A 26,807-nucleotide genomic window follows, 5' to 3' on the forward strand; every position below is an offset into this window, starting at 1 on the left:
TAGCCAGGTGGGCGCCCACTCTGTCACAATGGATTTCTCAAGTGACGTTATGTCTTAGTTTGGAGAAAATTAGAAGTCGAACCTTCGAACCGATGTTTGATTTTGAGAAACGGTGGGGTTCATTTGTTCGTTACGACCATCTGAGTTAATAGGTAGATTTCCTCCACAACCTAACTGTGAATTTTGGTATATTATATATTTGTTTACTTGGTGGTTTGATGTTTACAGTTAGAAGCTTTTTGTATGACACATGCCTCCGGGGTTCAACAGCTGACGGGTTCATTTTTTCACACCATTTTCTTGCTTTAGTAGATTTTTTCTTTTGCTCTTCGTATTTTTCAATCCTTAATATTGCTTTTTTTAAAATTTTGAGACATTGTGAATGTTACTTACTTCGATGTACTCTTGTTATTTTGAATAATAATAATTTTAAAAATGAAAGGAAGTCTCTCTCTCCACGCCACCGATGTTGTCCATTAGGGCATTAGGTGTCGTCGCAGATTAATGTGTTGTGAAGTGTCTTGCTCAAAGACATGCGAAAGCTTCAGCCAAGGCTCGAACTAGCGACCATCAGATAACTAGACGAACGCCTTAACCTCTTTGCCACGCGGCAACAGCTGTGAGGAAGAGATAGACTGGGTGTGAAAGAGAACCTTGGTAGCGAAGAGAGAGACAGACTGTGGGGTGAGAGAAAACGGAGGGTAAGAGGAAAACCGTGAATTAAAACTTTAAACGTGTTTCGGGGCACATAGTGCAGTGTTATTGTAACAAATGTCAGCTGTCACTGTGATTTCCATCACTCAAATAGCCTGAAATGACTGGAACGAACCAAAGAAAAGAATGAACGAATGTTCCCCTTTAATAAAGAAGTGTTCTCCATTTCACCTGCCAGAACCAAATCCTTCCCTCAAATTCAGAAGCGAATGTGCTCCGTCAAATGTTACAAAATAATCGACTTCAAGATATATGCCAACGTTAAAAGCAACTCAGTTATAAATATATCCCATTTAAATAGCTGAAGCCAGGCATCATGGAAAATAACATGGAAAATTCGCATCATATTATGTTTTAAAGTAAATAGATTGCAATATCCCCTGAGGAGTCAAATTCAAGACATGGGAACAATGAGTAAAAAATAGTTTAAGGTAAGTGTTTGTGCAGTTGGTTGTCACTAATATCCCTGACGTGATCGCCACGCTAATTGCCTCAGTGGAATTGCTCTCTCCTCAATAAAAGTCTGCTAAACCGATCCCCAGTCCATCTGAGCAGCTGAAACGCTCCGTACAACTGAACGCTGCTTCTGACGGAATATGGGATGTGCGGCGATTTACTACATCGCGGCCATTTACTATCCCACACTTGTAGCTGTTGGTGTCCCCGGTAAGATGCCGGAGCTGGTCACTTTATGTATGGTTCCGTCGTTACTTTGCTGCGGTATCCGCACTGTTACTGAGCACAGATGCTACCGTCGGCTGAAACGTGTTTCCGGAATGGAAGATTCGGGCATCCAATGGTTTTACTTCATTTTCCATACTTCCATCGCTCTGCTTTCTTTTTTTTTCAATCAAGTTCGTGCCGCTATTGTTGTAAATGTTTCATAATTTCACCTCGCTAGACTTTCTGAAGTGATGCAGGTCTCTGCTTTTGTAGGTCCGAGTCTCTATCAGTGCAGACACTTCGACCTGATAACAACGTGGCAGCTTATTTAAATGACGGTCCAGTCTATTTTCGACACGTAGGTCTGTTCTTCTGTAAGTCTGTAAATGCGAACTCGTGCTTTATATCTCCAGGATGCCACTTTGACACAGCTACAAATAATCCTGTCTGTTCGTTCACCTCTAATAATGGAAATGGTGTTGTTTACAGGAGCGACCGACTGCTCACCGGTCCGTGAGTCGTGGAACTCGGATGCCTCGCTCTAAACTGTGGGACGGTCGCCAGTCCACTGACACTCACATCCGTCATTGTCCTCCAGCCGGAGTGCAGCAGCGACAGAGACCGCACACACTGGATTCCCGCTTTCCACTTCCAAACAGACCATACCCTGCATAGCATCGGTAGAATGGGGGCATTCTGGGTGCTGACAATATTTCTATTTTGTATCCAAATTTTTGCAGTTAACTTAACGGCGATTGTGATCCTTTCCCGGGGAAAATGCGGACTCTCCAAATGCATCACCCGTTACCTGGTTGGAATGGCAACAGCGGATCTGATGGTGGTTATCGTTTCTGCTTTAGTGGATCAGACCAACAATATCTACATTTATTCTAAATCCCTGCTTATTACTCCTGTATGCGCTCTCACTTTGGTATTTGGGATTATAGTGACGGACTGTTCTGTTTGGTTCACGGTCAGTTTTACCTTCGATCGTTTCATCGCAATATGTTGCCGAAAGCTGCGGGAGCGATACTGCACCGAGCGAACAGCACCGGTGGTTATCGTGACCGTGGTTATAGTGAGCTGCGGGAAAAGTGTCCCGACTTTCTTTGCCCTAGAACCTTACGTCATCATTGACAACACGCCGTGGCGGTGCACCGGCACATATGATTACGCCACTTCACCCGTGTGGAGAGGCTACGAATTACTTGAGAGTATTTTAACACCATTGCTGCCAATCGGCTTAATCCTGGTGTTTAATGGGTTAACCGTAAGACATATTGTTGTGGCAAATAGAGTCCGCAGAAGACTTCGGCACAGCGGCGACAATCGGAAAGATGTCGAGGTGGAAAAACGCAGAAAATCGATGATTTTGCTGTTTTCTATATCAGCTAATTTCATATTATTTTGGATGCCCTATGTAGCCCATTCCCTGAAATGGCAAGTGCAAAACTATGATTACCAGGACAGATATTTGAGTTCCCCGGTATACATCCTACAGCAATTTGGGTTCATGTTGCAAATGCTCAGCGTGTGCACCAATACTTGTATCTATACACTGACACAGAGGAAATTCAGAGAAGAGCTGAGGAACGGAACGAAGTATGTGTTCACATTAAATGGCTATCTGTGTAGATAACGCCCGCCTCCAATGGCAATTCAGAAGAGTTTTCAAATAAAGCCGTTTTACAATGAACAGGTTAGGCAAATATGTCAAGAGTTCAAAAATCATATGCCTGGTCATCCGGAAATTGCAGAATTGGCGGAAGATTGCTGACTTTATACAGTTCAGGTTGGTAGCAATACAAACGTCCAATGCTGCTGGCCTGATTGTCATTTTGGTTAAAGTATGTTTCAAACTATGACAGACACTTAACTGTCACAAGGGCAGGGTTGGCTTCCGGGCTTTCCGCATTTCAGATGTTCCAAAATGGACAGCGCCGGGTAACGGGGTGTGAAGTGATTGCGATGGGAAACCAGGGGCAGTATCGCAGCTACAGAAAGGGAGGTCAACGTGAAGCGTTCGTTTGTTAATAGATGGCGAGATTAACGCAGAAACATGAAGGGCGCGAACACCCGATTTGGTGTATTCTGCACAGCCGCCCACCAGTTTAACAAAAATCCTGCAATGGTAACAGTGGCAACCGATCGGGAAGCGGAACCTGGACATGTGCCATGTTATTGGAACGGAAAACTAAAAGTTCCACAATATTACTTGGCACTTCCCCAGGGTAAAAGGTTTAGGTCTGGCAGAATTTCTCAGTTGTGTCCAGGAAGGATTCATGTCACTATATGAAGAAAGGCAGACGGGTGAACAGTCCATATCGGATCTAATATCTGAAAACGGAACGGATCAGGTGACAGATCTCTCCGCGGGTCAGCGTTCCAGAACGACAGGGCAGAACTTCCGACATTTACCTTGCAAAATGTCAGAACCAGGGAGCATGGAGTGTGTTTAATTTGGGGGTCTGCGATGTGTGGTGCTACCTGGCAAGAACTTGGGAACGTACATTGGGAAGTGATGTACTCAGGGACATGCAACAGGTATGTGGAGATTGTTTAGGGAACAACTGACATGGGTTTCAGTATAGGCTTGTCTCAGTCAGGCCGGGAAAGAATGATGGCGTAAAGTAACCCTGAGTGACAAGAAAATTGGAACTAGTCAAGAGGAAGAAAGAAAGATACTTAAGATTTAGGAAGAAAGGCTCAAGTAGGGACAGGAAGGAATTTAACAATGGGCTCAGAAGACTTAGAAGGGGATTTTGGAAGTGCGTTGCGAATTGCACTGAAAAACAGGAGGTGACTGGAGAGAGTGTGGGCAGATCAGAGGTAAAAGAGGAAAACTTGTGTCTGGAGTCCAAGGAGGCGGTGAAGCTGCTCACTGAATATATTGATCAATGTGAACACAGCGTTAAAAGGCAGATGTGCAAGAACATGCCGACGCTGAGAAAGAGGATGCACTGGAAACTTGGAAAACATTATGATAGATGATTCCCCGGTGCCGAAAGGGATATAGGATATAGTCCAGGTAATAGATGATTCCCCGAGACCGGAAGAGATATTGTCCAGGTGATTTCGGAGAGCGAGAGAAGAGATTACTGAGCTTTGATAAAGGATATTTGGGTCTTCACTGGCTACGGAAATGCAACTAGAAGACTGGAGTGAGGCAAATGTTATTCCTTGGTTGACGAAAGATAATAGGGATACTCCTTTGAATTATAGACCAGGGAGTCTTCCATCAGTAATAGGTACACTATTGGAGAAGACTATTGTAGACTGAATTTATGAGCGTTTGGAGAAACGTAATCTGGTTAAGGAGATTCAACAAGGGTTTTTGAGGGGCATGCTGTACTTTATTATCTAGATTTAATTATTTGTATCAGTGAAAAACAAACAGAAGCATCAGAACAGTCGATGTGGGTGCATTAATTTGGTCCGGTGTTTCAACAGTTCTCCATAATAGACTCATTCAGAAAGTCAGGAGGGATGGGATCGAGGGAATCCGGGCTGCGTTGATTCAGAATTGTCTTCTTAACAGAAGACAGATGATGTAGTAGATAGAGTGAATTCTGGATGGAAGACAGCGGGCAGCCGTTTTCCGCACCAAGGATCGAAATTTCCGCACACTTTACTACCATATTTGGACTCTGCATTGCAGAGAAACGGGGCTGAGGGAAATAACCGATTTAATCTGATCCCGCAGCAGCACCTGCATAATTTATAATATTAGGGCTGATGACGTAAGTAAATCGCTGAGCTGTTAACTGCAGCGCCTCGTTATCTAAATTGACCCGGTATTTACATATTGCAGGACATATTCTAATTTATGGAATAAGGGCTGAGGATGCAAGCAAACCTCTGAGCTGTAGACTGCTCAGCCACGTTATCTAAACATTTACAAATTATATGGCAGATGCTACAATGAACGCAAAGCAATCTTTTCCAATGGGTCCCTGCAACTTAAAACCAGCACTTCAAAGTGTTCAGCAGCAGCTTTTGCAGCTCATTAAAATCACCATCCTTCCAAAATATCAATTCCAAATTCCCAATTCAAGTACACACCAGTTTATCCCAATACTAGTTTACTTTTGAATCGTGGTTTTATCATATCAGGTGTAGATGCGCTCATATTTCGATCTATTTAACCCTGAATCCACATGGCCGGTATGAAATTCGTGTCTCCCTCTGAAATCAATAATAAATGAAACATACGAAACGACACAAACTGAAAACGCGGCGAGAGCAAAGCGAATATCCGGGCTCACACTTGTCTTCCTTCAAATCCATCGCAGGGAATTGGAGAATAGAGAATAAACAACTTCCAAAGCAAAAGGCCTCAGCACGTATTCTAAAGAACTTAGGAGAGTGAGAGATGGAGGGCTGAGGCTCACAAACACTAACACTTCACAGAATCCCGGAAAGATACGCAGCCTTCGAATTTCGCATCAGTTCCTAGAAATCACCTTCCGCAAGGTGCGTAATTTTTTTGCCACATGTATGGTGAAAGAGAAGATGAATTCAATCATCCCCCAACACAAACTAAAGAACACACGACTCACAAAAAGCCACTTATGGCAGTAATCGTTCGCTTTCTCTCTCAATTGCACTCACTTATGTCCAAATCGTATGCTATAATTTAAATCGGCAATGCCTTCATATTTGCAAAATAAGCAGAAAATGGCATGCCCTTTTTTGTTCAATAGTTAACAAACATCTGTAATAGCAACCATACAACATTTAATAAAGCCTTTCGACTTCAGGACAAAGAGACGCAGAAAGTAATGTATTGTATTCAATTAATATTCGACACAATTGAAATATGACGTCTCCACAACTCCAAGCACCCAACGACTGCCAAGATTTCCCACCTCCAATTCCTTTAAGGATAGGATTCTGATGAAATGACCCCTTTGTTGTATAGTATAGTATCGGGACGAATGATCCGCATTACCACAGCCAAAGCAACAGATTTGTTCACTGTACCGGGACCACTGTCACACCCACCTCCAGCCCGGAACTATTGTCTTTACTGAAGGAGTGAAGGTAAATTCCTGTAGGGTGATTCTCCCTTTATCATCTCACATCTGCACTTCCATCTCCTCATGCTGTAACCATCCATTTACTACCTGGTAATTTTACTCAAGTCTCCATGCTTCAGTGTGTGCAGGGACAGAGGGATCGAACAGTATAAAGGACTTTCTAGATTGGTCGGTGCTGGAAAACACTAAAGTTGTAACCCGGACATGCAATCAGTCAGGTATAGGGAACCACTGCACAGAAACAGTGTCTCCAGACCGTCAGGTCTGTGAAGAATTATTTACACTGCCTACACCCATCGACCTGCACGCGGACCGTGGCCATCCATGTCCCTCTAATCCATGAACTTATCCAATGACCTCTAAAACTTTGAAATCGGAATCTTAATAACCACTTGCGTTGGCAGCACTGTCTACACTCTGACCACCCTCTGTTTCCCCTCATGATTCCCTTCAACATTTCACCTTTCACCCTTCTCTCATGATCTGCAGTTGTATTCTCGCCCAACATCAGTGGAGAAAGCCCGCTTGCATTTACACTCTCCATACGCCTCATGATGTTGTATACCTCAATCAAATCTCCCCTCAGTCTTCTACGCGCTCGGGAAAAAAGTGCCAAAATATGTAATCTTTACTTCTAATTCAAATCGTCCAGTCCCGGCAGTAGCCGGTAATTGAGCAAAATCGTACACATCTTTTTTTTTCCAGATTAGGCCTCAATAAAGTCGTAAACTGCATCAACATAACATCCCAACTCCTGTACTCACTACTTTGCTCTATGAAAGCCAAAATCCGAAAAGTTGTTTTCACGACCCTGTGTAACTGTGCCACAACGTTCATTGAATTATGGACCTGAATTTCCCAGATTCGTTTGTTCTATCATACTCCTCAGTGCCCCATTTCTCATTGTATCAGCCCACCGCTGGCTGGTCCTCCCAAAGTGCAACATCAAACACTTGTCTGCATAAAATCCGAATCGCGTTTTGTCAGCCCATTGTTCCATCTGGTCCAGATCCTGTTTACGATACCATGCTCCGGTACTCTTCCTCGCTGTCAACTACACAGGTAATGCTGCTGTCATCGGCAGTTTGCTGATCCAGTTAACGACATCATTATCCAGATCGGTAATAATGATGCCAAACAACAAACAACGATGACAGCAACGATCCGTGCGGCACTCCACTCGTCACAGGTCCCCAATCAGAGAGACAACCATTTATTACCACGCTCCAGTTTCCTCAACGTAGCCAATGGTGACAGCAATGCAATAGTTCCTCATGGAAGCCAAGCGACTGAACCTTCTCGAGCATCCTCCCATACGGAACCTTGAGAAATTCCTTGCTGAAGTCCCTGTAGACGGCATCCACTGCCTTGCCACCACACCATTCCTGGTAGCTACCTCGGAAAAATCTGTTAGATTGGTTAGACATGACCTGCTGCGCACTGGCCCATCCTGACTATCGTTAATGTTTCTGTTTTTCCGGATACTTCCCTTCATACCTCATGACCAGTGTAGTCTGAACACCGAGGACGTAGATTTACACACAATCGTCCTGTGTGCACCCCACTGGAAACCCTGACACTCCATGAACAGTCAGTGAAGAGAAAAGTTATTACCCGGAAAAAGAGTCTACGCTGGCAAGGCATTCCATGGAAACATAGAAAACTCCGAAAATCTACAGCACAATACAGGACCTTCGGCCCACAAATTTGTTCCGAACATGTCCCGACCTTAGAAATGACTAGGCTTACATATAGCCCTCTATTTTTCAAAGCTGCATGTACCTATCCAAAAGTCTCTTAGAAAGACCCAATCGTATCCGCCTCCACCACTGTTGCCGGCAGCCTATTCCACGCACTCACCACTCTCTGAGTAAAAAAAAAACCTACCCCTGACATCTCCTCTGTACCTACGCCCAAGCACCTTCAACCTGTGTCCTCTTGTGGCAACCATTTCAGTCCTGGGAAAAAGCCTCTGAATATCCACACGGTCAATGCCTCTCATCATCTTCCTATCCTCATGTTCCCGATCTCCACGTGCCCGGGTGGTTCTACTTTTCGGCAATGGTTGGTCTCTGGCCGCTGGAGAGTTATCACCCCGGCATATCTGAAGCTCTGGGATCTTATATTGTTCCTCATCAATTGAACCATTGGATCACCAAACCATTGGCTCAAGGTCACCTGACCTACCTGGGTCACCTGGTTACTGATCATTGTGCAGAGCTACAACCAACGTATCGTACATGGCTCCGCCCACCCCAGCCTTTTGTATTCGTATCTTTACACCCTGACCGGTCCAAACCAGTTAAATGTGGCAACCCAGACAGAGTCTAACGAGACTGCAGATTGCTTCTTTGATATGTCTGGCATTTTACATCACAAGCAGCTGCTCCTCTGAGCATGGTCTCAGGTTTCTTGCTCTGATTAGATTGTCCCAGAGTCAAGAAACAGTTCAGAGTCCACGCCCTTCACATAACAAATGGCGACTTGTTTGAAAATGGTCTCAGGTTTAGCAGATCATTACCTGAAGCTTCCTGTGTCCACATTTAGTTCCTCTGGTTCAATTATTCCAATGCAGGAATCAGTTCATAGTCCACAAAATGGGTGGGGGCGGGGCAGAGTGAACTGGTTTGTCTGCTTCCCCAGTCCTTGATCAGTCTGTAGTTTCTTCTGGCCAACAGTGTTTTATGGTCCATTCAATCTGACACGACTGTATCTTTCTCGGGTCTGCTGTCGTCTGAATGTACCGGGTGGATGATGGAGGTTTTGCAGAGATGCCGAGTGCTGCATGGGTCGAAGGGGTTTACAGAAATGCGGTGTGATGTAGGGGTTGGAACGGTTTTGTTACGTGCCCCGTAATGGGTTAAAAGAACCAACAGAAATGGAACAAACCTGGAGTCTGGCATTGTTACAAACAAAACACTATTTATTAGTATCCACGTAATCTCGTAATATAAAACCAGATAAATCAAACAGATTAGCAGAGTTTATGCAAATGTAAGTGTGTAAATATAAAACCACAAACTTCTTCAGCTTAGCTGGTAAATTATACAGTCTTATGATGGTATAGGAATGACGTCAGTTCAGTTCGTGATATTAAGAGGAGTAGAATTGAGGAGAGAGAGAGAGAGAGAAGTGATTTGTTTTCCAAGTAAGCTGATGTCGTCGATCTTTCCGTTGCCTTCCGAAGTCCTGTTAAAGTTTTTTGATCACACAAAAGAGTACCGCCTTCACGCAGTAAAACTATCACAGGTTAAACACACTGTTAGATACTCGTGACACATGTCAGTGGTACACTTGTCACGTGACTGGGGTTGAAGCTTTACTGGACTTGAGGTAATGGTCCTGTGATGGTGGAGTGACGTCATTTTCCCGCCAGTAGAGATCATATGACAGGTTTTTTTTTACATGCAATAAAGGAAGACCCCACCCTGTGAGGAGGGGCAGTTCGTGGCTGGATTTGCCAAGTTAACTTCATGCCACTGCGTGATTTAATGTGATGACGCAATTTAGTTGAAAGATGAAGTACTATCTAATGCCTAAAGTTTAAAAGGCCATTGCCAGCAGGTCCTTTACAATACTGCTAGTTTGAGAATCAGTGGAGAGTGAAGATCGGAGTCGGGAGTTAAAGTCGAGGAGAATCGATTTACGACGGTGAAACGGGTTCGACATTATTTAGAAGGAATTCGTTGACTATTCTCGTGTTAATCTCTGCGGGATAGCAGAAGATTGAGGACAGTGTGATAAAGGAAAGGTTAGTGCCTTTAAGCCGTTTCGTTTCGTAAATTCTTAGTGGGAAGTTCGACATCGGTGATCGAAGCAAAGCGACGTGAAAGGGAATTTAAATTGTCTTAAAAAGTCTCTCCCTTAAATGAACCGAGAGCATTTTGAACTTGTGGTAATCCTACTTAAAAGAATTGTTCTTGCAACGTCGCTTTAAGAACTGTTTGAGCTGCCGCACAGCAGGTGTTTCCGGTTACTTTAGTGTCTGTTTACTTTTGGGGGGGTTTGTTCTCCGTGTTGAATAAAAGTGTTATTTGTTATATAAACCCTTGCCGAACTCATATATTTATTGTTGCCTGAATACGTAACATAAGTATGGGGGCTGCGTCCGGATTGGATCATTTGAGTTTAAATGCTTGCTAACTTTTGAATCGGTGTTTTGGGAAAGGGGAATACTCGATTCCTTTGTTTAATTGGCGTGTGAGTGTTTTTCGACAACAATGAATATTGATGAGTTTCTGGTTTCGCCTGATGCGGAGTTGTTGGCAAAGGCGAAAAAAACTGATGCATCTGATATAGCTCGTAGAGTGCAACTTAAAGGTATTTAGCCGACTGCAAAATACAGAGAAAAATCGCATCACACTATGTGGATTCGGGTGTTTTTGACGATTCGATTTTAGAGTCATTTCCAATAAGTAATCTAGAGATGCAGTTGCAAATAGAACAAATGATGCTAGAGCGTTGTAAATTGGAGGCGGTTCAAAAACACAGAGAATTTGCATATTCAATGGAGGAATTAAGGTCTGGGAATCAGTCTTCTCGTTCTAAAAAAACCGTTTGTTGCTAGTCAAGAAATTAAATTGGTCCCTCCATATAGTGAAACAGAAGGGGAAAGATATTTTCAACATTTTGAAACTATTGCTCGGATGTTACAGTGGCCGAAAGATAAATGGTCAGTGTTGTTACAGAGTGTAATTAAAGGCAAAGCACAACAAGTTTACACAGCTTTAACAGCTGCGCAAGCACGTGATTATGATATTGTGAAAATGCATATCTAAACGCATACGAATTAGTCCCAGAAGCTTATAGGGAAAGATTCAGAAGTTTGAAAAAGTCTGTGGATAAAACTTAAGTGGAATTTGCCTATGATGAAGCTGTGTGTTTTGAGAGATGGGTTTCTTCTAATAATGTAAATGGGGACTATGATATATTGAGACGGCTGATTTTATTGGAGGAATTTGAAAGAAGCATTCCTGTTGAGAAAAGGACTTAATTAAATGAGAGAGATACTGATAAATTACAGGACTGTGCTAGATTAGCTGAAGAATATGTTTTAATACATAAGAATAAATTTCCTCAGGGCAGAAATTTTAAGCGGAAATATAACATGGAGACTCAAGGTAAATTAGAAATTAAATCAGATGATGTTAATGAGAAAGGTAAGGAGGAAGGAAAGACAGTTTGGTCTTATTTGTAATTATTGTAAGAACCCTGGCCATGTAATAGCTAACTGTTTCAAATTGAAACAGAAAGAGAAGGAAGCAGTTCCAGATGTTTGTGTGCTACATACGGAAGCACCTGTAAAGTTACAGGGTTTGATAAACACAAATGAAGCTTTGTTAGAGTCTGACCAAGTTAAAACGGGATATGATCATTTTATCACTGAAGAGTTTGTACCCTTGAAAGAAGGATCTACTCTGGTGCCAATAAATATCCTTCGGGACACTGGAGCTTCTCAATCACTGATTTTAGACAGTGTGTTGATGTTTGATGAAGAGTCTGATACTGGTGAGGTAAATTACATAAGAGATGTTGGGAGTGATTTTATGCCTGTATTTACATAAAGTAAATTTAAAATCAGGGATAGTTACTGGATTTGTTAAAGTAGGAATACAGCATAGCTAACCTGTGAAGGGTATTTCTTTATTGTTAAGTAATGACTTGAGAGGTGGACAAGTTTTTCCTGAAGTGTATTTGACAATGGAGTCAGAGGAACCAGGGTTGAATTCTAACACAGATTCTTCCTGTGTTGTGAGTAGAACCATGGCTAAAAAGTTTGATGTGCAGAATGAGGTTTTTACTCAGGACTGTTCAACTCAGGATTCGAGATTTGAGAATGAGTCAGAGACTTTCTTATCTTCGTTGTTTGTACAAGATTCTTGGAGGAAGTCTGACTATGAAGATTTATCTCTGTCCCGGAAGGAGATGATAGCAGAGCAGAACAGAGACTGAGATTATGAAATAAAGAGAACAAGCTTTACTAGGTAGTGAAATTGAGAAAGTGCCAGTAGGATATTACTTGGAAAAAGGAGTGTTGATGAGGAAGTGGAGATCGCCTACAATTCCTGCAAGTGAGGATTGGAATGTTGTTTACCAGGTAGTTGTTCCGAGAGTTTATCGAAATGAGATTCTGACGTTAGCTCATAGTGTGCCTTTAGGTGGACATCAAGGGGTAAGGAAAACTGTGGACAAGATTTTAAAACATTTTTACTGGCCTGCTCTAAGAAAAGATATGGCGAGGTTTTGTAAAACGTGCCATACTTGTCAAATTAGGTTACACCAGTAGCTCCATGACAACCTATTCCAGCATTTGGTGAACCGTTTTCTAAAGTTATTGTAGATGGTGATGGTCCATTACCAAAGACAAAAACTGGTTATCAGTATTTGTTGACTATCATGTGTACTTCATCTAGGTTTCCAGAGGCAGTACCACTTAGGAATATAACAGCTAAAACTGTGACAAAGGCTCTGATAAAATTCTTTACTTATTTTGGATTACCTAAGGAGATACCAACTGATCAAGGCAGTAATTTTATGTCTGGATTGTTTCAACAGATAGTTTATAAATTGGGAGCTAAGCAAAGTACTTCGTCTGCATACTATCCAGAGTCGCAAGGTGCCTTGGAGAGGTTTCATTCTACCCTCAGGAATATGATTAGGACATATTGTGTTGAAAATGAAAGTGAATGGAATGAGTGTATAAACTTACTTTTATTTGCAGTAAGGGAATCGGTTCAGGAACCTTTAGGTTTTAGTCCATTTGAACTTGTGTTTGGAGACAGATTTAGAGGACCTTTAGCTTAATTGAAAGAACAGTGGATTAGTAAGGAAGTACACACTAATTTGTTGGACTATGTGTTGAAATTTAAGGACAGGTTACATAAAGCTTGTAGCTTAGCCAAGGAAAATTTAAAGTTGGCTCAGGAGAAAATGAAGACTTGGTATGATAAGGAAGCTAGGATGAGGATGTTTAAGCCTGGATATAAGGTGTTGGCTCTTCTCCCAGTGCAGACAAATCCTTTACAAGCTAGATTTCATGGTCCTTATGAAATTGTGTCTAAAATCAATTATGTGGATTACGTGATAAAAACTCCAGATCGTAGAAGGTCAACACAGCTTTGCCATATAAATATGATAAAACCATATTCTGAGAAACAATCTGCTACTGCGACTGTTGTGGTTAGTGAGAATGAGTTTGGTTTAACTAGGAACGTGATAGATGATTCATCTGACTTTCATTCTAAATCCAAGATTGTTTCTGTTAGGTTACCATATTCAACCATTCTGGAAAATATTGTTGAGAAATTAGCACATTTACAGCTAGAGCAGAAACAACAGATGAAGGAATTAAATTTTAAATATAAGGAGTTGTTTCCAGATGTTCCGAGAAGGATTACTATAGCTTCACATGATGTAGATGTTGGAGATGCCAAACCTATTAAACAACACCCATATAGGATGAACATAGAAAAATGTGAACTTGCTGAGAAGGAAATTGAATATATGTTAGAGAATAACATCATTAGACATTCTAACTCGAACTGGAGTTCGCCAGGTGTTATGGTGCCAAAACCAGATGGTGGTATTAGGTTTTGTACGGACTGTAGGAAGGTGAATGCTGTAACGAAAACAGATGCATATCCAATTCCTAGAGTAGATGATTGTGTTGATAAAGTTGGAAAAGCAAAGTTCCTTACACAGATTGATTTATTGAAAGGGTATTGGTGTGTTCCATTAACAGACAGAGGTAGAGAGATTCCTGCATTTGTAAATGCATCTGGATTATATGAGTATAATGTTCTTCCATTTGGGATGAAGAATGCCCCAGGTACTTTCCAGAGGATGATTAACTCTGTGATACAGGGATTGAAAGATACTGATGCTTATATTGATGATTTAGCGACAGGAAATAATAACTGAGAAGCATACATTATTGCGGTGGAGAAATTGTTTGAAAGGCTTTCAAAAGCTAACTTAACTATTAATTTAGTTAAGGGTGAATTTGGACATGCCACTGTGACTTACCTTGGTTATGTTGTGGGTCAACGTAAGGTAGCTACTGTTCAGGCAAATATTCAGGCAATTTTAGAGATTCCCACTCCAACATGGGGAAAAAAAAACTCTCAGAAGATTCTTGGGAATGGTAGGATATTATCGAAAATTTTGTAAGAATTTTGCTAATGTTGCCCTTCCATTACCTAACCTTCTGCAGAAGAATGTGAAGTTTGTTTGGACAGTGCCTTGTCAAGAAGCATTTGAATAATTGAAAATAATGATATGTCAACAACCTGTGCTTAAGGCACCTGACTTTGAAAAATCGTTTTCATTGGCTGCGGATGCTAGTGATGAGGCTGCAGGAGCAGTATTATTGCAAAAGGAATGAGGGTGATGAGGTTGATCATCCAGTAGCTTATTTTTCTAAGAAATTTAATAAGCATCAATGAAACTATTCGACAATAGAGAAAGAATTGTTATCTCTTGTTTTAGCTTTGGAATATTTTGAGGTATATGTTGGTATAACTCAATAACCACTTATTGTAAACACTGATCATACCTATTAGTTTTTCTGAGTAATATGAAAAACAAAAACAGAAGATTATTAAATCTGATTTTGATGTTACAATAGTACAATATTGTGATAACTCATATTAAAGGTAAAGATAATGTGGTTCCTGATTGTCTATCACGATGTTGAATGTACAATGCAATTTTATTTATGGAGTGTTTTTTTTTTCAATTGTAACACTCCTACTGTATTGTGAGTTATAAGCTGTTATATGATGGTATTTTATATTATATATGTTATAAAATTTATGCAATTGTTTTCTTGTAAGCAATTGTTCAAAATTTTTGTTCTTGTCAGAACAAAAATGTTTTTTTTGGGAGGGAGGTGTTACGTACTCGTGACATATGACAGTGGTACCCTTGTCACGTGACTGGGGTTGAAGCTATGCTGGACTTGAGGTAATGGTCTCGTGCTGGTGGAGTGACGTCATTTTCCCGCCAGTAGAGATCACGTGATAGTTTTTTTTTACAGTTTATAAAAGGAAGACCCCACCCTGTGAGGAGGGGCAGTTCGTGACTGGATTTGCGAAGTTGACATCATGCCACTGCGTGATTTAATGTGATGACGCAGTTTAGTTGAAAGATGAAGTTTTATCTAATGCCTGAAGTTTAAAAGCTCATTGCCAGCAGTTTATTTACAATACTATTAGTTTGAGAATCAGTAGAGTGTGAAGTTCGGAGTTCGGGAGTTAAAGATCGAGCAGAATCGATTTACGACGGTGAAACGGGTTCGACCTTATCTAGGAGGAATTCATTGACTGTTCTCGTGTTAATCTCTGCGGGATAGCAGAAGATTGAGGACAGTGTGATAAAGGAAAGGTCAGTGCCTTTAAGCCGTTTCGTTTCGTAAATACTTCGTGGGAAATGTTCGACGTCGGGGATCGAAGCAAAACGACGTGAAAGAGTATTTAAATCGTCTTATACAATCTCTCCTTTTAAATGAAATGTGAGCATTTCGAACTTTTGGCAATACTACTTTAAAAGAACTGTTTTTGTAACATCGCTTTAAGAACTGTTTGAACTGCATCGTTTTGAGAACAGTTTGAGCTGCCGCACAGCAGGTGTTTCCGGTTACGTTAGTGTCTGTTTACTTTTGAGGGGTTTGTTTTCAGTGTTCAATAAAAGTGTTATTTGTTATATAAACCCTTGCCGAACTCATATATTTATTGTTGCCTGAATACGTAACAATAGACATCCAAATGGAGTAGGGCTGATACAATGAAAGGCAAGGCATTGACAAATACATAGTTCACTAAAAAGCAAGATGGTGAAAAAAGCGTTCAGCGTGCTAGCCTTCATCAGTTATGGTGTAGAGTTTAGGGGCGGGGCATTATTTGCAGTTACATAAGTTGTTGTTGAGACCACTTTTGGAATATTCTCTTCAATTTTGGTTACCCTGTTATAGGAAAGACGCTGCCAAGTTGGAGAGAGTGCAGAAGTGATTTAGGAGGACGTCTGTTTGGTCTAGAGGGCGCGAGTTACAGAGAGGTTGCCCATGCTGGACCTTTATACCTTGGAGTATGGGAGGTGACCTCAGAAGTTTAAAATCATAAGGGGTATTGATAAGATGGATTGTCATTATTGGAAAGTTGGAGAGTCCAACATGAGAGATCACAGATAGAAGAGAAGAGGAGGAAAATTGAAAAGAGACCTTGGTGATAACTTCTGTACACAGAGGACAGTGAGTACCCGGAAGTAGCTACCAGAACAAGTGGTGGAAGTGGGTTCAACAGCAACAACTCGGGTCTTGGACTCAGGAAATGAGAGAGAAGCCTCAAGGTTTTTGGAATGTGGCCTGGCCCCTCATCAAGACAAAGCCACGGAAACGGCCATTGTCTCTTGGAGACACCTTTGTGGAATGGGGACTGGGTTACGAGCAAACCCTCAGGGCAACGTGGTCTGGGTGACGGGGAAAGATTGCATCATCCCAACCTGATTGAGACCCCGTGAGTCCAGATAAAAGAGGGTCTGTAAAGACGGCCCCTCAGACGCATCAGAAGACACGCTAGAAATCCTGTGACAGCGTTTAATAGCGACAGCCGGTGGGGGGTTCGTGTGTGTCCTTCCCTTGCCTGGGATTGGCGGCCTTACCACGGAAGAACGGCTTTAGCTAAAGGAGAGGCCACAAGTGAACGGCCACACCAACGAGAATCCGACGGATCAAAATCATAAAGGTTGGAAAACCCGCAGGGTAACTGTTCCATTCTATTCCTATTTCTCTCTCTCTCCAACAAAGTGCACCACAGCGACAACCAAAAGCCGGCAGCTTGTCGAAATGCAGTGAACCGTATATTTCCATTGGACAATTCGTTATCCCCTAGACAACGATAGAGCTTACTGATTATTATTATACCCGCGCTTTTAGATTTAGTATTGATGACGGACATTACCTGAATGTTTGTATTAACCTTATTTTTGTGCCCCTTTATCAATAAAAAACTTTTTAAAGTGATGCCATCAGACTTCAACGGACCTCTCTATCTTTGCTGGTAAGTGATCCAGTTACGGGATGCGTAACAGAATACAATTCTCTGGTTAAGATAGAAGCAAAAAGCCAAGTTCCTTGAGTATACTTCTCTTTGTTTCTCCTATTGTAGGTATACAGAAACCAGGTTGAAATACCACGAAAATCAGATGCTTTCAGTAGCTGTACTAACACGTTACCTTCCCTGCACTGCCATATATTCAGTTACTAATCAATGGTCAATAATACATCATCTTCTATAGTATCAGTAACCTGTGAACTCAACCTGAATGGTGACCGAGCTGGGACCTTCCTCTTAGAGCAAAGATGGGGGGGGGGGGGGGGTTTGGGGACTGTTGATTTGATAGAAGTGAAAACGCTGATAAGAGGCATAGATAGAATGGAGAGCCAACAACATTTCCCCAGGGCAGAAATGACTAATATCAGGGGGCATGATGTTAAGGTGATTAGAGAAAAGTATAGGGGTTTGTCAGAAGTAGTATTTTTTTAACAAAAAGAAAATGGTGGCTGTATGGAATGCACAGCCTGGGAAGTGATAAGGGTAGATGTATCAGTGAGATTTAAGAGGCTTTTAGATAGACACATGGATGAAAGAATAATGGACATCTATTTGAGAGAGTAGGGATCAATTGATCTTGGAGCAGATTAAAAGGTCGGTGCAACATCATGGGCAAAAATCCCTGCATTGTGCTATATTGCTCTATGTCTGGCCCAGCTCAGTTTAAGCCCCGAGAGGAGTGATGAGAGCTGTGAAGCGAGGTGGAATAAAGCCTTTGGAATCATATACCTTTAAGGCCCAGAAATAAACTATGCGACTTTCAGTTTAATGACAGAGATGATATCCTATAGGTAGATTTGTTTTTCTGCTGGGATGGAATGATTCAGGTTAATTAAACTTTCAGCAGCGAGTAGGGCTCTGCCTATTCCTTCCCTCACCAACATTTTGGGGTCAATATTACAAAGCATTAGTGATCTTCATTACAGCTTAAACTTCCCATTCTTCTCAAGCATCATGGAAATGTAAAGTTTCCTTTGAATTAATCATTTTTTTTCTGTACTTCAGGTGAAAGATGAGAAGACATCGGCGATTCCATGAGAAAGTAGTGCTGGGTGTTCTGATTACTCTGGGTTTGTTCTTCATGTTCTGGGATAATGACCAATGTCGAGAGACTGATGTTGTTGCAGAAACTGTTCATCGCAATGACCTGCCCAAGGTTGTTACTGGTGATGCAACTGAATCAGTGCTCAAGCCAAAGTGCCACGCGAACACGACATTGGTGCACCTGTCCTCATTTCATCAAGAGAAAGAGCACATAAAAAACTACTTGATGTATAAACACTGTCGAGAATTTGACATGATTCAAAATGTTCCAGACAAATGTGGTGGTCGAGAAGGATCTCAGAATGTCTTCCTGCTGCTGGTGATCAAATCTCACCCTTTCAATCAGGATCGGTGGGAAATGATAAGGAAGACTTGGGGCAAAGAACGCGAATTCAATGGGGTCCTAATTAAGAGAGTCTTTATTTCTGGTGTCTCTTCTGACCAAAATGAAAGTAGGAAATTGAATCAGCTGTTAGCCATGGAAAACAGAGAACACAGAGATATACTACAATGGGATTTCTTGGATACCTTTTACAACCTCACCCTCAAACAATACAAGTTGCTGCAGTGGGTCAGTGAATTTTGCCCTAGAGCTAAATTCATCTTTAGTGCAGATGATGATGCCTTTGTCAACACCGATAACATGGTTGACTACTTGCTTGGCATGAAGGTTCAGCAACACCTGTTTATGGGCCGACTCATTTATGGGTTTGGGCCCAAACGCCAGAAGTCGAGTAAGTATTATATACCAGAAATATTGACCACCATCAAGTTTTACCCACCATACATTAGTGGAGCGGGCATACTCATGTCTGTGTATACAGCTCACATCATTTTCCACATAGCCCAAGACCTTGAACTGTACCCCATTGATGATGTATTTTTTGGGATGTGTCTGGCCAAGGCTGGACTAGCCCCACATCACCATAGCGGATTTAGGACAGCTGGATTTAGTGTTCCTTCTACCCAAGATGAATCTTTCAATCCTTGCTATTACCGTGAGTTGCTGCTAGTGCACCGTATCCGGACTTTTGAAATGCTATTGTTGTGGGATGCAGTGCATGATGCTAATCTGAAGTGTGTTCATGCTCCCCAGACGTCTGCATCCACGGAAAGGACCACATGAGTCATGAGAGAATGTAGCAACTGTTGGAAAGGAATGCAGTTTGTAACATGTGTTTGTTAATCAGTTGTTTATGCAATGTAAGAAGGTTAATTCCTAAATTATATTGGAGGATTCATTAATTCATAAGGTTGGCGCCTTTCTACATTCTACAAATGTTTGTAAAGATATTAGGTGTCATCACTCAGCCTAATTCTGACTGCACCCATAATGACATTACAATATAGACAGGAGCATCACAATTTAAGTCAATTGTAAAGTTATTCCAAGTGAACAGTCCTTGTTGCATTGCGTGCAGATAGGTACAGCATGTTAACTTGGTGCATTTGTATAATAACACTCCAATAAAATTTTTAGCAACAGTTATATCTGTGTTTTTTTTCTTGCCGTTTCTTACATAACCCTTGCAAAATGTGAACGAGACAAATGAATTTCTTGGACTGGAACTGTGAGAACAACAAAGAATCTAGATCTAAAATTGTCTCATGGTTGGAGGAATAGAGAAACTTAAGGTCATCACTTCTGTACTCAAATGTCAGCCTGCACTGTGTCTGTGTAAACTACATATCAAATAAAAGCACACACGCAGGAGATGGCTTTAACTGGTGTATTTACATTGCAGAGAGGGAAAGGGATCAATGAACATGTGGGGACAACAGATGAATATGCATACATAGACGGCAGTCCATATATAGTGCGAAGGGGAGTGGCATTAGATTTGGCAGGTGTCATGTCTAAGACAATGTACTCGTTTGCCAGTGTCATGTTGCTGGTATTGACACGGTCATCACTGAGAGTTAAGTCCGGTAGCTTTGACTAGTGGCAACCTGGACATCGGAAATCTGGAGAGGAAGGGACTTCGATAAGGCTCATTGTCCGAGGGGCAGCTCACGGCAGTGCAATAGAGCAATCGGTGAGCAATCAACTAGTGGCCAATCGGCATTTGGGATTGATTAGTAACAGCAAATTAAAGGAAGCTGGGGCAAACCCAGTGACCGTCGTCTGAATAGAAATATAGAAAACCTACAGAACAATATGGGCCCTCGGCCCTCAGAGCTGTGCCGAACATGTCCCTACCTTAGACCTACCTAGGCTTTACCCATAGCCCTCTTTTTCTAAGCTCCATGTAATCATACAGGAGTCTCTTAAAAAGCCTCTATCGTTTCCGCCTCCACCACCGCCGCCGGCAGCCCATTGCACGCACTCACCTCCCTCTGTGTAAAAAAAAACTTACCTCTGACATCTCCTCTGTACTTACTTTAAAGCACCTTAAATTATTTCCTCTCAAGCTCGCCATTTCAGCCCTGGGGAAAGCCTCTGACTGTCCACACGATCAATGCCTCTCATCATCTTGTACACCTCTATCAGGCGACCTCTCATCCTCCATCGCTCCGAGAAAAGGCCGAGTTCACTCAATCTATTCTCATAAGGCATGCTCCCCAATTCAGACAACATCCTTGTAAATCTCCTCTGCACCCTTTCTATGGTTTCCATGTAGTGAGGCTTCCTGCAGTGAGGCAAATATAACTGAGCACAGTACTCCAAGTGGGATCCGAACAGGGTCCTATATTGCTGCAACGTTACCTCTTAGCTCTGAAACTCAATCCCACATTTGATGAAAGCCAATGCTCTATATGCCATCTTAACCACAGAATCAACCTGTATAGCAGCTTTGTGTGTTCTGTGGGCTCAGACCCCAAGATCCATCTGATCCGCCGCACTGTCAGAAGTTTTGACTTTAATGCCATATTCTGCCATTATAGTGTAGGGACTGCGGTCTGCAGTCAGGTACTCAGGATCACTCAGCATAATGTTGCACGAACATTATTAGCAAAACACTCCGACACAAGACGGGTTTCATTTTGTTACAGACAGAAATGCCAGTTTGGTACTACAAGTAAATTGCATTTCCAAATTGGTGGAGAAGTGTGCTGACATCCCTCGCTATCTGTAAAACTGTGACGAGATGCTGAGGTGTATTATATATGGACTGTGCCTTTATAAAGAGAGAGAGAGTTGGTGTACAACGATTCAGAGAGAACGAGAGACACCACCGAGCTCTTGAGTTGCCATGGTTACGGAAGGGCGGAGCTATGTAATGGACAGCTGATGTTCAGCATGTTTGGGATATAGTCAGCTGGCTTTTCAGACAGACACACTGACACACGGAAGACACGGAGGGTAATGCAGAAAGAATAGACACTGGATAAACTTTCAGTGACCACGAAAGGCTGGGTTTTGATTGCAGTGTGGGAAAGGGGTGACTGGTGGATTGTTATCGTTGTGTTTAACCTTTGACAGCTTTACTGCATGAAGTCGGTACTCTTTTGTGTGATCACAAAACTTTACCAGGACTTCGGAAGGCAACGGAAAGATCGACGACATCAGCTTACTTGGAAAACAAATCATCTCTCTGTCTCTCTCTCTCTCTCTCTCTCTCTCTCTCTCTCTCTCTCTCTCTCTCTCTCTCTCTCTCTCTCTCTCTCTCTCTCTCTCTCTCTCTCTCTCTCTCTCTCTCTCTCTCTCTCTCTCTCTCTCCTCATTTCTACTCAAAATATCACAAACTGAACAGACGTCATTCTTATACCATTGGAAGACTATCATTTACTACCTAAGCTGAAGAATTTTGGGGTTTTATATTTACACACTTAGATTTGCATAAATTCTGGTAACTTGTTTGATTTGTCTGTTTTTATATTACGAGATTACGTAGATACTGATAAGTAGTGTTTTGTTTGTAACAATACCAGACTCCAGGTGTGTTCCAATTCTGCTGGTTATTTTAACCCGTTACGGGGGGCACGTAACAAACCCGTTCCAACCCCTACATCACACCGCATTTCTGTAAACCCCTTCGACTCCTACAGCACTCAGCACCTCTGCAAAACCTCCATCATCCACCCCGGTGCAGACAGACGGCAGCACATCCGAGAAAGATATTGTCGTGTCAGATTGAATGGCTCACTGTTGGCCAGAAGAAACTACAGTCTGATCAAGGGCGGGGATGCAGACAAACCAGTTCTCTCTGTTTTCTCCTATTTTGTGGGCTATGAACTGATTCTTGAACTGGAATAATTTAATCAGAGGAACAGAATGTGGACACAGGGAGCTTCAGGTAATGATCTGCTAAACCTGAGACCATTCTCAAACAAGTCGCCATTTGTTATGTGAAGGGCGTGGACTCTGAACTGATTCCTGACCCAGGGACAATCTAATCAGAGCAGTAAACCTGAGACCATGCTCAGAGGAGCAGCTACTTGTTATGTAAAATGCCAGACATATCAAACAGGCAATCTGTAGTCTCGTTAGACTCTGTCTGGGTTGCCTCATTTAACTGGTTCGGACCGGTCAGGGTGTAAAGATACGATTACATAAGGCTGGGCTGTGCAGAGCCAGGTACCATATGTTGGTTGTAGCTCTGTACAATGACCAGTAACCAGGTGACCCAGGTAGGTCAGGTGACCTTGAGCCAATGATTTGGAGATCCAATGGTTCAACTGATGAGGAACAATATAAGATTCCGGAGCTCTTATGGATGGGTATTGCATGAGAAGATGGAAACATTTAAGAGATGATTGGAGAAGTCCACGGATGAGAGGGATATGTCAGCGGTGCCCCACAAACGACCAGGAGACGCAGAATATTCTTCAAGAAGGGATAAACTTTAATTTCAAATCAAAGCTGATACAGTCATTGAGCTTGTCGCTGATTGCCCACCCATCCTTGTACATAGCATTTTTATAGCAATCTCCTGGTTTAATTGCATTAGCATATCCAATCAGTCTATAGTTGCGTATCACATGTACATCCGCCACTATTGTTTCTACATCTCTTAGCTACCTCTCATTAACACACCATTGTCTTCTACATTCTTAAGATTTCATTCTCCTACTAAATTGGGTACATGCATAGTAAATAGCAAACTCAGACTACATAATCTACATCTCTACATAGGGTCTTACACAGAGAAAGAAGACTAAGAGTCCGCACACAAAAGCCCCAATAAACTCAAGCACTTATTCCCAAATCTCGGGTTAAAGTATAATTTTCTCCGCCAAGACCTCACAATATTTGTTCCCTGTTACCCTGGGCCGCAGAGCCAAAACTCTGTTCCCTTTGTACCTGAAACAGGGGAAAAGACTCAGAAGCCCTTGCAATCTACTCCCACACTGTCGTTTTGCTCTTGTTCATCCCGCAGGTGTTGCAGGCTGTAACGATACATTTGCGGTGTTTCTTTCCCCACTAAGCTTGCTTCAGTAATTGCCACGAGCATCGGAAATTGTTTGGTTGCAGCACGCACGACAAGAGATCTGAGACAAGGAAGAAAACAGCACAGCACAAGCACACAGCTCAACAATACAATACTGACAGTTATTGCCATTTTAGTCAGCCGTGCTCCCCATCCTCCGAGTCTACTTTCTAACCAGTCAAAAACTGATGTCCGGACCCTGCATTCTGTTTAACTTCCTATCTTGGAATTTTCAACTTATACATTGCCTTAGTAAACGATCCTTCTGGACTACTGTTGTTTGGTATAAAAGTGCAGCACTTCTCTCCAAACATCACACAAATTCCTCCTTTTTCTGCCAACAGCCAGTCCAATGCTTTCAGGGTTCCATTAATTCTCTCTATCATGCCCTGCGACTGAGAGTAGTATACACATGCAAATCTTTGCTTTATCCTCAGCGCTTGTAGTACCAATTTGACCACTTTCTGGATAAAAGCTGAACCATTGTCAAAGATAAATTCTGTAGGTATTTCAAACCTTGGGATCACTTCATTTGTCAGAAATGTAATCACTGTCTTTGCCCCTTGATCTCTTGACGGTACCGCCTCCACCCATCTGCTAAATCGATCGATTACTACCAGCATGTATCTTTTCCCTCTCACTTTCTTTATCATATCTACGTAATCAATCACTAGATGTTTAAATGGTCCTTCAGGTACAGGAATGTGACCTATTGGGGTTGTAATTTCCTTCCGAACATTATCCTGTGCGCATACCTCGCACTGTGACAAGACAAAGTCTGCTGAAGCCTGTAAATAAGGTGACCAAAAACTATCCTTTTTTTTCTTTATCACTTCCCCCCTTGCACAATAGTCCATCCCATGCGCTTCTGAAATCAGAATCGTCAGTAGAGGGGTGGGCGCTACCAACAAAACGTCTTCCATGCTCCACAATCCTTCCGGGTTCTGCTTGGCCCCCTTTCCTCTCCACATTGTCTGTTCTGCCAAAGTTGCCTTACCTTGTATTTCAATTAGGTCCTCTACCTCGGGTTCTGGAGTTAGGCTTACCTGGGAGGCAATGACAGCTGATGTACACCCAGACGCTTTTCTGGCTGCCTCGTCCGCAGCTTGATTTCCCTTTGTAATTACATCATTTCCCTTTTTATGTGCCTGGCATTTTACTCTAGCCAATGCTTTAGGATTCATTATGGCTTTTATTAAGTCTAGAATTTGCTGACGATGTTGTATGGGATCCCCATTACTTTTTTTTAAAACCTCTCTGCTTGCACACTGCCCCGAACAAATGGCATACTCCATGAGCATATGCCGAATCAGTATAGATGTCTACTCTCTCACCTTCCATCATTTCACATGCAGCTGTCAGGGCTTTGATTTTCGCTAGTTGGGCGGAACACGGTTGGGGACAGGACTCCATCCTAATAATCTTATAGCTCGACTGATCCTGCTGTACTACTGAGAACCCTGCATGATTTCTACCATAATCCCTTTAACAAGAGCCATCTGCGAACAGAACCTTTTTATTTGCATCCTCTAGTGGTTCTGGCCATAAATCTGCTCTCAATTTGGCAAATGTCATCGTCTTCCCTACACAATCATGGGGTTCTCCTTCATAGCCCAAAGGGACAAAATCAGCTATATTACTGGGAGTACATCTGTGTATAATTGTGTCTGGAAATGTCAATAGCATCTGAGGCGCTGTTATCCTGGCTGGCGTCAGCACAAATTTCCCTCTTTCCAGCAATTCTGCTGCTTTGTGGTGTGTGTACAGAGTCACAGGATCGCCCAGGGTTACAGATGATGCCTTTCCATATGCATAGTACAGCACCGCCAATCCCTGATAACAGGGTGGATACTCCTGAGCCACCTCATCTAGTCTCGTACTGTAGTATGCTATCGGCTGCTTTTCTTTTCCTGTGTGTCTCTCCTGTGTTGGAACCGCTGTGACATAACCCTCCTGTCGGTTGGATACATACAAATGAAAAACCTTCTCGTAGTCAGGCAAAGCTAATGCTGGTGCTGACTGCAATTCCTGCTTAATAGCATTGAAAACTATCTAGACCTCTCCATTCCACTGTAAGCCGTTCTTCAAATTTGTATGCCCTGCTTCTTTCATTATCTTTCCCAAAGGTGCCACAGTCTCAGCATATTCTCCTATCCAATCTGAGCTGTAACTTGCCTTTCCCAAAAACGTCATCATCTGCCCTACAGTCTGGGGTATTTGGGCCTTAGATATTGCCTCAATCTGATCTGGTGCTATCGCCTTCACTCCCTTGGATATTACCCTGCCTAAGTATTCCACTTGCTGCGTGCAAAATCGCAGTTTCTTTTTGGATACTCTATGTCCTCCGTGCGACAGCTTCTCTAACAGAGTTATAGAGTCCTGCTCACACTGTTCCTTACTGTTCCTTAACAGGTCATCCACATACTGTAACAATGTACTTTCCAATGGCATGCCCTCTGGGTCTGCCTTCAACATCTGATTAAAAACGTGCGGTGAACGTTTAAACCCTTGCGGCATTCTGATATAGGTATACTGAGCACCTCTGTAAGTAAATGCAAACAGATACTGACACAGGTCGGCTAGAGGAATGCTGAGGAAAGCCGAACATAAGTCAATCACTGAGCAGTAACTTGCTTCTGGTGGAACATTAGTCAAAAGCGTGTGTGGGTTGCGGACTACCGCTGGCCAGTCCTCTGCCACATCATTTACCGCCCGCAAATCATGCACCAATCTCCACTTATATTTATCTGCTTTTAAGACCGGCAGCAACGGGGTATTACATGGACTGTGTGTTCTTTTAAGCGCCCCTATTTCAAGCAACCCCTGTACTGTCGATGCTATTCCCTCTACTGCTTCTGGTCTTAGAG

General features: G+C 42.4%; 1 protein-coding gene across 1 annotated transcript; it reads left to right on the forward strand.

Moving 5' to 3' along the window:
* The first annotated feature begins 18,536 nt into the window (after window positions 1-18,536).
* Window positions 18,537-19,694, forward strand: LOC132389744 (N-acetyllactosaminide beta-1,3-N-acetylglucosaminyltransferase 3-like). Its single transcript, XM_059962329.1, has one exon. It carries the CDS (start codon window positions 18,537-18,539, stop codon window positions 19,692-19,694), a length of 1,158 nt encoding a protein of 385 aa, XP_059818312.1.
* Window positions 19,695-26,807: the final 7,113 nt, after the last annotated feature.

The sequence above is a fragment of the Hypanus sabinus genome, unplaced genomic scaffold, assembly GCF_030144855.1.
Source record: "Hypanus sabinus isolate sHypSab1 unplaced genomic scaffold, sHypSab1.hap1 scaffold_646, whole genome shotgun sequence".
Classification (NCBI taxonomy): domain Eukaryota; kingdom Metazoa; phylum Chordata; class Chondrichthyes; order Myliobatiformes; family Dasyatidae; genus Hypanus; species Hypanus sabinus.